We start from the raw sequence: 10906 nt of genomic DNA on the forward strand, positions 1-10906 counted from the left end.
CACGAGGAGCTGGCTAAAAATACAGCTGCCTACACAGAGACTCCGAGTCAGCTAAACCAGGGACCAGTCCTAGGCACCTGCATTTTAGTTAGCACCTCCTCCTCCCCCCTCCCCACCATATCCTGATCGAGGCAGTCTACCACCTTCGGCTATGAGACACATGGAAAGCAGTGACAAGGCATTCATCTATCTGCTCAGAAGAAAATCACCCTGCACGTTCCACCAACACACCAGGCACGCTGCCCCACCTCCGTTTACCTTTGGATGGTGACTCCTGGGCAGCAAAGGGTGGAGTACACATGTCTGACCACACGTGGGTGTCCTTCTAACAGCCGCTCCCACCCCAAATTTTCTGCCTCGTGTCCACACACTCTCTATTCTAATACCTGCTAAAAATAAAGGCAACATTTCTGAACTCAAGGTAGGTTTTTTAAGTTTGCAATTATTTTATTTCCTTGGCCTGACAGCATAAACTTCATTATACAAGAACCTGCAGCTGACAGAACTGACAGATTTCCCCCACAGGAAGGGCTGTTTTCATTGGCGGAGATGAACTGAAATGTTATGTCTGAGATGAACGGAAATGTCATATCTGAGTGCAATTCCTGCTCCCCCCCCCGCCCCCCGCTGCCCCATCTTGTAACCCCGAAATGAAAATAATCAGAATGAGGAGAATCCTCATGAACTACGAAAAGCTACCCTCTCAACGTTTCCTAACTAGCAGCTGCGGTAAATGAAAACCCAAGGAGGGAAGCAGCGGGCCCTCCCTGAGTGTTCCTGTGCGTGTGGGAGCAAGGATTCTGGCCGAGTGGGAGGTGCAGACAATCCGTCTTACCTCCTATCGGACCCTTCTATTCGTAACTCATCTCTGTCCCTGTTCATGGAGTAGAGCTTGGGAAATGCCAGACGAGTGGTTTTAGCCTATAACTGGAAATGGCTGAGGCGCATTCAAGTCCAGGGTGGGGTGCGAAAAAAGAGGCACCAAAGAGCAAAGCAGGTTAGACAGGGATGCTCAGTACTGGGTCAATTCCAGTTTAATGCTATCGAGACTGTCTTCATAATCCTAATATCCTTCACGCCCGGCCCCTATCATTTTCCAGCCGTAGGAGAGCTCCATCTAAGTGTCTGGGTCTGGGGTCCACTGTCGCCACTGGGGTGGGTACCATGATGCTTAAGAGATGACAAGTGGGATTCGGGAGGAGGGGTGGAGATAGGAGAGGTCGGGGGTCACAAGGCTTTCATCACAATAGGTCTCTTTTGGTCCCCAGCAATGGTCCACTACCAGCAGTCCTCAAACATTCCCCTCCCCTTTCCCTACCTGTCTTGTGCAAATGTCAAAAAACAGAATCTCTGCCCCAAGAGAAGAAGAGCAGGAAGTTACCGGTGGTCCACGATCCCTGGCCCCAGCCTGCCCACCTCCTGCCTCTTCTATGGAAATCACACAAAAGTTAATACGCGGTAGTGTTGTGAGATTAGAGGGCATCCTCATTTTTCTACCAAAGCCAATCTGCCAGCTCTGTCCTGACGTGCTTTCTCCCTGGGCCGAGAAGGCAGCAAAAAAATATCAGTTGAGTGTGTGGAAATGTGGTGATGGTGTGTGCAGGGTCGTGTTTCCAGATGTTTTTTCCTCTGTCCTCCTCCACGGGGGAGCCCTCCCTCTCTCACCCCACGCCCCTCCCCCTGCCCCGAGTCCAGGAGCTCCCATCTGCCGGCTTCCACCACTCACTCCCCGTAGACGCTCTCGTCGCTGTAGGCCACGTACAGAAAGTAGTCTTCCTCGTGGTTGTCCTAGGGAAGTGGGAAGAGGACACTTTAGAGAACACAGGCACATCAGCTCTCGGACCCAGAGCCTCATACGACCCTGTGCAGGAGGAAAGGGAGGTTTCAACAGCCCCCGTTCAAGAGAAGATGCAAGAATCAGCAGAAGCGGCTGTGATTCAACTTTGAAATCTGAGTTCACAAAAACTGTCACGGAGAACATCATAGGCACACATCGGGGATACAAACGGACCCTTGGCAAGCTCTTTCTGGCAAGAGGAACCTAGCTCCAGTGTAACATATATACTGGAATACATACTAATAGGGAATGGATGCTGTGGCACAAAAATGAGAGGTTATCAGAAAAGTTTATGCAATTCACTAGTGGGACACAATAAGGTAGTATCTGTGAACTCCTTTAAGGAATAATAAAACGGTTACAATTGTAGGTGATACAGCATGATAAAATCTTTTACTATAGTTTTCTCCTTAGGTTCTGACAGTTACCAATGAAAGCAAATAAAATCACTTCACGGAGCTCCTGTTGTATCTCAGAAACGAACCCAACTGGTAACTGCGAGGAAGCAGATTCAATCCCTGGCCTCGTTCAGTGGGTTAAGGATCCAGCATTGCTGTGAGCCTCAGTGTAGGTCACAGACGGAGCTTGGATCTGGAGTTACTGTGGCTGTGGCATTAGGCCGGCAGCTACAGCTCCAACTGGACCCCTCACCCAGGAACTTCTATTTGCTGTGCGTGCGGCCCCAAAGAGACAAAAAATAAAAATAAAAAAAAAAAATAAAATAAGTAACTTCAGTCATCCTTTCCAACTGAGTTTATCTGTTAAGACAAATGCATCCATTTCATTCTACATTTCATATCACTGGGAATTTTTGGCTTCAGGAACCACTTCTGGATCTTTCAATGAAAATGACCCAATGTTAAAACACTACTGCATGGAGTTCCCATTGTGGTGCAATGGAAACGAATCCCACTAGGAACCATGAGGTTGTGGGTTTGATCCCTGGACTCCATCAGTGGGTTAAGGATCTGGTGTTGCCATGAGCTGTGGTGTAGGTCGCAGACGAGGCTCAGATCTGGCATTGCTGTGGCTGTGCTGCTGGCTGGCAGCTGCAGCTCTGATTCAACCCCTAGCCTGGGAACTTCCATATGTTCCATATGTTTCTTTTTTTCCCTTAAAAAAAAAAAAAAAAAAAAAAAAGCTGAAAACTACTGCAAGGCAAGCCTGAGAAGAGAATTCAAAGGGAATGAATCCAGGGGGCCACTCAATCATAAAGGACAATTGGCATCTGATCTCTCGGAGCCTTCTGCTGCCAGATGTAAGAGGATCCTGATAAACAACACCTCTTGCCCCACTTCCCAGGCGTGTTATCAACACACACGGGGACATGGGCTGGAGGTGCCAGACTGCACTGCATTGTGACCACGACCATTACCTCATACAGCTGGCCCATGGTCGCGCTAGTGGGAGGGATGGTGTTGTTGACAAAGAAGAATAAGGCGTCCTCAGGTCTCAGGTGGATCCTCTTCCGGATTAAGAAGTAGAACTGGCCAACTGGACGAGGGAAAGTTTTCAAAGAGGAAGGCATGGTGGGAGAAAATGAGGGGTTAGAAGGGTAAGAGCCAGGAAAAAAACAAACAAACACAACACCTCTACTGCAACTGTTTCAAAAAGTACCACACTCATTATCACCTGAGCAGAGCCAAATACTGTCCTGCAACTTTAGAAATAAAAAACTGATACTCAGAGAAGACTGCCTATTCCTTGACATGCCACTGAAGAGTTTAACACTCAATCCTTTCCCACTTTACTCAATTTCAGACCAAATGTTAGTGCACCCAACTAAGGACACCTTTGAAGATACAAAGTGTATCCAGACCAAAACATTCCCATCACTGTCTCAAGCTGATTGGAAACTTTCATACCTACTCCTACCCTAAGAAAACTGTGATGGGAAAAGGTCTCCGGGACTCCAGGAATCCTGGCACCAGCACCCATCCCAACATTGGGGCAATGACTGCAGTTCAAAGCTTCACTTTTCACTGAGCACAGCAAAATATTTCTAGAAGGCTGATATTCAAATCTAGTAACTCTGGAGCGAACACATCTACAAAATCTTTCCAAGTGTTTCCTGGATGCAGTGGTTATTCCATTAAGAATCAAAGTGAAGAATGAAAATATCCTTTCTCAAAGCCAAACAAGATCTATAAAATGTATTAACAAAAAAACTGTAGCTTGAGGGGACAAGGCATTCAGCTGTAAAGCTCTAAAATGTGATCCTCCCACAAAACCAGTCTGGTTTTCCTTTTGGAGTAAATTGGTATCACCATAACAAAGGTGAATTTCCAGCGGTCTGAATAATGGACATCTGCTCTTTTCTTTTGCAGTTGGCTGCATCTAAATCAAACAAGTTACTGTGAATGCTTAAGGAAAATGCTTAAGGAAACTGATGATGGGAAAGAACTTTCATGTCACTAGTCACCACTTCCGGACCACCTAACTCTTGGGAGAACCCCACTTATTTTCTTCAATTCTACTTCCTCTCAATTCCAGGATCTCAAGCGCAAGGGACGGTCTGGGGATGCTTTGCCATGGAGGTAGAGGAGGGGCAGGAAGGAGCGTTACCAGTGAGGTCAGAGGGCACGAGGTACTTCCTCTTGTCCAGATCAGGTACCCTGGCCTTAGGAGCCTTCTCCACGATCACCTGGGAAGAGAGGCAGAGAGTGGGGATGAAAATTGCAGAATCCAACCTAGGACCTGCCCTTCTACAACCCCCAGCTGCCTTGCCTGAAGTGGATTTGTCTGGGCCCCATAAAATGTTCCCATTTCTTTTTCTTTTTTTTTTTTTTTGTCTTTTGTCTTTTTAGGGCCTCACCAGTGGCATATGGAGATTCCCAGGCTAGGGGGCCAAGCGGAGCTACAGCTGCCAGCCTACAACAGAGCCGCAGTGACATCAGATCTGAGTTGCATCTGCAACCTACACCACAGCTCACGGCAACGCCGGATCCTTAACCCACTGAGCAAGGCCAGGGATTGAACCCACAACCTCATGGTTCCTAGTCGGATTCGTTAATCACCACGCCACGACGGGAACTCCTAAATGTTCCCATTTCTTATTCTCCCTTACCTCTTACAAAATATATGGGGAAGTGGACTTTCTTGATAAAGTTACAGTTTCATTGCTGTGATAACAGGAGGATGTAGAAGGCATGTTATGGAAAGTAAAGAGAACCCTGATTTTAATTACAAGTTACCTGTAAGGTATACTATAAGATATATACATTTGAAATTTATTTTTTTTTTATTTTTTTTATTTTTTTGTCTTTTTGCCATTTTTTGGGCCGCTCCTGTGGCATATGGAGGTTCCCAGGCTAGGGGCTGAATCGCAGCTATAGCCGCTGGCCTACGCATTCTGATCTCCACATTCTGAAATTTAATTAGAGCAACAAGAAGATTGTCTGGATTTTTTCAGGTAGTCCTGAGTACCTACGAGTTTTATCCCTTCTTATAAATGTTATTTACTAAAGGTATAGATAATATGGTTTAAGTTTTATACTGTGTCAAAGTTTTTGGGAATGATTGCAAAAAATATGTTTAAGACTACTAAGTCAAAAAAGTATTAAAACAGTTCTTATATTCTTTGATATGATGTCAGTATAATAACCCACTCATTAATATTAATTATCAATTAGGATTTTAAGAGACTTCCAATATCTACATTAAATATTTTTATAATACTTCAAGTTTTATAAATACATTTCTTTAAAGAAAAGGAAAAAAGTAAAATTTAAACTTTTATACATTAGATTTATAAAATGCAAAATTATAATTAAATTGTAAATATTAATTTAAAGAATGTATTTAAATTTTAAAATTATAAAAATATATTTAGTATTTCTATATTATATAAATGTATAATATATAATTTAATCTGAATCTATTACAAGTAATAGATTATATTTTTCATTTAGAAAATATAATCATTCTAAACAGAAGATATGGAAAGTACAGAAAATTTAAGGAAACAGAAATAAACACTGGACAAGTATCTCTGGTAGCTGTGTGACCTTCAACAGGTCACTTAACCTCTCTGAGCTACAGAATTTCAATAAGTAAAAGGAAGATGACAATTTTCAAACACATCTTTTACACAATCATGATACAATGAACTTGAATAATCCGTTAAATTTTATGTGAAAAAGGCTTTGTACATTACAAAGATTTAAACACAAGGGCTGACCTGGAGAAATCTGAAGGTTTTAAATTTAAGAGGACAGATTAATATAGTGAAAAACCTATCCATTTTTGCAGAGAAAAAGAATCCTGTACTAGGAAAGACCAGAGGAGATAATCACACTTAAAAACAAAAATAAATCCAGTACCAAACTAAATGAGTCGCAAGTACAAAATGTATAGTGTGAGGAATATAGGTGATAACTAAGTAACATGGTGACATATCATAACTAGATTTATGATGGTGATCACTTTGAAATGAATAGAAAAAAACCCACTACGTTGTGTGACAGGATTTAACAGTGTTATAAGTCAATTACGCCTTGAAAACAAACAAATATACAAAGAAAGCCACAGCAAAGGAGATCAGATTTGTGGTTACCAGAGGCGAAGTGGGGGGAGATGGGGTGAGGTGATAAAGGTGGTCAAAGGGTATATAAACTTCCAGTTATTAGATAAATAAGTACTAGGGATATAATACACAGTATGCCAAATTAACACTGATGTATAATTAACACTTTTATGAAAATTGCTGAGAGTAAATCCTAAGAATTCTCATCACAAATTTTTTTTTATCTTTCTTTCATTTTGCAACTATATGAGAGGATGGATGTTCACTAAACTTACTGTGATACTCATTCCATGATGTATGTAAGTCAAATCATTTGCTGTACACTTTAAACTTATACAGTTGCCATATGTCAACTGTATCTCAGTAAAACTGGAAGAAAAAATAAAAATAAATAAATAAAAATTGGAGTAGTAATACGTGAATGAGAAATTCAAAGAAAAAGTAGGAAAAGCATGAACTGGCAAGACACCAATGAAAGTCCAACAAGGAGGATGGACAGGAGGAAGCAGGTAAATAAGATCGAAGGGGGAGGGCGCACAGCCTTGTGTCAGGCAGGAATCAGAGACCTGGCAGCTCCAGCCCCAATCAACCAGAGATGGAAACCACAAGAAGGGAGCCGAGAAAGACAGCAACAAAACCAAGTGCAACTGTGACAATGGGAGGAGACAGTGGGATCTTAGGGAACAGGAGGGGAGGGGGAATCATTAAGGCTTTCATTTACCATAAAATATCCACATTTCCCAGGAATGCCAGCTCTGCTCCTCCCTGACGAGGGGCCCTGGGCTAGATGCTTTGCCTGTTTGGGTCTCTTGCTTTCCTATCTGTGAGATGTGGCTAATACTCCACAGGGCTGGACTGTGCATCAATTTCAAAAAAGCACACCATCTCTCCCAAGCATTTTCCTGCTCTATTGCCAGTTTTCATTTCATCGTCGCTATAAAGATAACTTCAAAATCCCATGACACCCTCTGTCTCAAGGCACAAGCATGCCGATTTTTCTGGATGGCAGCTCTAGAGATGTGCAGAGGCTAAACCCAAGTCACGTGAGCAGTCAGGGTACGTGACTGCTTTAACAACACTCTGGTCAGGCGGAAAAGGGCTTTAGAAATTATTTACTCTAACCCGCTTGTCTGTAAACAGGATCCTTCGGCACAGCCAGCCAGATTCAGGCTTCAGCTCAGAACCAGAACCAAATCCCAGAACTCAGAGCAGAGCTCCTTTTGTGTCACAACTAGAAAGAGGGCCAGAGGCTGAACATCTAAGGAACGGGCTGGAAGGATGATGGCTGGTTAAAACCTAACTGGAGGAATCATGAGATCTACGCGATGGCCATGTTACCATACATTTTATCACAGAGGTAAAACACTTAACACCAGACAATGAGCGGAAAAAAATAAAATTGGGGGGATTAGCTGAAATATTCTGGGTGAATGCATGGAAATGACTAAAATGGAAACGGCTGTTTTGAGGAAGTATATGGAAAATTTAACTTGATTTAGGAATTCTGAGTCTGTGACTTCCACAGAACCACTGGAACAGAGCCTTATACTGAGAGAGTTCTGAATAAACGGTACCCGTTCTGCTGACTGGGACGCTTTTCTACCATCATAGCACCATCTGTGAACTCTTAAGGGCAACTACAGTTTACTCTGCTATTTCCAATACCTAACAGTGTGAGGTATTTGAATTTAAAATAATTCTGCTTAATAGAACTGCATTAGACACTGAGAAAATAGATGGCATGGGAGGCCCAACAGCCAGGGTGGGGGTTCCCAGCTCTGCCACATACCAGCCCTGTGAGACCTTTTAGGGGGTGACTTCATTTCTCTGGGTTCTGGTCCTTCACCTGCAGAATGGGGTTATAATGCTGGGAGGACTAAGTGAATGAATATTAGACAGAGCTCTGAGAATACTCCCAGGTACCTGATAAGCTAGCAATAAAAGTTAGTTGTCATTTTCAAGAGACAAGCATGGGTATCACCTTTCTCGGGGGAAAATTTTCAAAGCAGTCATTCAAGGTTCAGAGACCAGGAAAGTAATCTGTGAACGATCCTTTACTGGGTAATAAGGCTGGCTCTTTTTTTTTTTAGCTGAAAACCCTTTTGTATGTAATTCCTGGGGAATGGAATGGCCCTAACGTCTCCTCTACTTTATAGGAAAAGGACTGCAAGAGCTTTATAAAGCCCAGGTCGCTGGTGGGTGCTGTAAGAACATGAAAGTTAAATGAGGATTGGAAAGGACGGGAGTACCATTCACAATCAGAAAATCGCAATTCCTTTACGTGTAAATTATACGTAGTATTTATCCTAATTTCCCTGCCCGCAGATAAAGAGCACACTCTTTAGTTTCTAGTTTCTCTAGTCTCTGGTTTCTCATCTCCAAAACTCAACGGTGGTAGTTTCCTCTACCCCACTTTAAAGATTTCTGCCTTCCAACTGGGCTGCGCAGCCCACATTAGAGAAAAACCAGGCAGGAGGCAGTGGAAGGGGGTGATGGGAAAAACGCCCGGATGCAGAACGATACCTTAATATTTCTTCTGTTCCTCCTCACTGCCTGCACTAGTTCCAATTACATAAACCAGAGTCCAAAATCCAAGAAAAAAAAAGGTCTCAGCCCTTCCTTACTGTGACCAGGTACAATGTATTCAGAATAAATACCGGAGGAAGGATGGCTGCCCCCACACACCCCGTAGCCAAGAATGATGAGGCAATCTGGCTGCTGCTGCGCAGAGAACGTGACCTTGTTTTCTGGGCCAGGCCTGTCTTGCGACTCCCCCCCCCCCACCTTTTCTAATCCTCACAGAATAAAATAAAATATTCACTGGCTTCGGAACATTTCCTTCCCAAACCCAATGCTATGAGGATCAAAGTCCACTTGATTAACGGATAACTATCTAAGGCCGAAATTGAGGACAGCAAATCCTCTCTGTGTTCCCTTAACAATTTCCATGCTGTCTTAAAGGCAGCAAACGGATGGTCTCCACCTCATCATTCTCGCACAAAAGGGTCCCTTTTTGAGGACATCCCAACCCACACATCCTCTGAATACTGCTGAGTCACTCAAACGTACGTTCCAATCTAAAACTGCGGTCAGCTCCAAGGATGGGTTCTGACCCTGGGGAAATGGGTTTTAAACGGGCCGCAGTCTCAATGTTCATTCTACTGGCTCTCCTCGTAGTGAAGGGCGTTCAGGTTAGGTAATTTTAGGGATCACCCTTCTTCTGTGCCTTCGGGTAGCCATCACGACTCTCCCGCCCCCGGCTCATCCCCCCCCCCTCCCCCTCGCCCTCCCCCTCCCCAGCACACTCACGGGGACTCGGTCCGGATATTTCTTCCGGATCTTTTCTCCTTCCTTTTTCCGATACTCAAAGGGATGGTCCTCCTTATACTGGAACTTCATGATGGACCGCAGGGTTTCTAAGATCCCCGGACGGGGCCTGCCTCCCTCGCGGACAAACGCGTCTCTCCCGTCTTGATTCCCTCGGCCAAACCGCAATGTGCCTCAGACCCGCTTCCGAAAGGCCAGCCCCGGTCGCTACGCCTCCCCGCAGAGCTTTCCGAAGGGGCTTCGGGTCGTCCAGAGGTAGGGGACGGCCAGGTAAAGAATTCCCGGCGGCTTTTCCCGGCAGCTGGGAACACAAAAACAACACGGCGGCGCGGGTATCTTGTGACGTCACTAAGCCCCGCCCCCAGCCCGCCCCCAGCGTTCTGGCGACAGGGGTTGGGGGTGGGCAGGAGCTAGGTCCGTTTCAGTGTTTTCTCCTTCACTCTTAACGTTCTCGAAATCGAATTGCTTGCAAACACGAGCAATTTTCATCTCTTATTTTATTGGAACTGTGACGTTAAGTGTGTTTTTAAAACCAAAAAAGTGTTCTAAAAATGTCTTCTTCCCTCTCTTTGGCCGTTTCTTGGTTGGGCCCTCAAAACAAATGCAGATGGCGACATCCAGTTTTTTTCAGCTTGTTGGGATCTGAAGTCTGGGAAAGGCAGAGACAGAGGTCCTGAGATACCTCGGGCCAACGCTCAAGTGCCCGGTGCTTGCATTTTGCCCTTCGTCCTTTGGATGGCCCTCTCCCCTGACCTTGGGTGCTGGGCTGGCTCCCTGAACGGTGACCCCTCCTTCACCACGCTGGCGTCATCCTGTTTGGGTCCCTGCAGCAATTTGTTCCTAGAGCAGCAACATAAACAGAGCGTGACTCAGGGATTTGAAGAGGATTTGTATAAGGTGAAGGGCACGAGGTGTCATCAAGGTCCAGAGAAGTGATGTCAGTCACGACTGCTAAGGGCTTTACGCACATTTAGAGATAGAAATGATTTGCTTTCTCCTATTAACCCAGAAGTTGGATCTGTCTTTTGGGAAAATAAAATACAAAGTGATTACGGTGTTTAACCCAGCAATCCTCAAGCATTTTTTTCCTCCTAATGCAGAAGTGCACCGGAGGAGAGTATTCCTCTCCTAAGGTGAATACAAAGTGCTCCTTGAAGGCGGGTGGAAGACTGGCCCCCTCTTTCTCAGCAAAGAATCAAAAGACAAAGGCCTTTCCA

The 10906-nt window shown here is 44.6% G+C and overlaps 1 protein-coding gene across 1 annotated transcript; it reads right to left on the minus strand.

The window, feature by feature from the left end:
* Positions 1-422: 422 nt before the first annotated feature.
* Positions 423-9801, minus strand: GABARAPL1 (GABA type A receptor associated protein like 1). Its single transcript, XM_047787560.1, has 4 exons — positions 9672-9801; positions 4403-4481; positions 3213-3331; positions 423-1788 (listed from the first exon to the last, which is right to left on the minus strand). Exons 1-4 carry the CDS (start codon positions 9759-9761, stop codon positions 1723-1725), a joined length of 354 nt encoding a protein of 117 aa, XP_047643516.1. The 5' UTR covers positions 9762-9801; the 3' UTR covers positions 423-1722.
* Positions 9802-10906: the final 1105 nt, after the last annotated feature.

The sequence above is a fragment of the Phacochoerus africanus genome, chromosome 7 (assembly GCF_016906955.1).
Source record: "Phacochoerus africanus isolate WHEZ1 chromosome 7, ROS_Pafr_v1, whole genome shotgun sequence".
Lineage (NCBI taxonomy): Eukaryota > Metazoa > Chordata > Mammalia > Artiodactyla > Suidae > Phacochoerus > Phacochoerus africanus.

What these genes read in the sequence shown, in the direction of transcription:
- GABARAPL1 (XM_047787560.1), bottom strand. Translation starts at nt 9,761, where the DNA reads ATGAAGTTCCAGTATAAGGAGGACCATCCCTTTGAGTATCGGAAAAAG. An exon ending in AATATCCGGACCGAGTCCCC is followed by an intron (nt 4,482 to 9,671) that starts GTGAGTGTGCTG and finishes CTCTCTTCCCAG; the next exon opens with GTGATCGTGGAGAAGGCTCC. An exon ending in CCATGGGCCAGCTGTATGAG is followed by an intron (nt 1,789 to 3,212) that starts GTAATGGTCGTG and finishes CCACTTCCCTAG; the next exon opens with GACAACCACGAGGAAGACTA.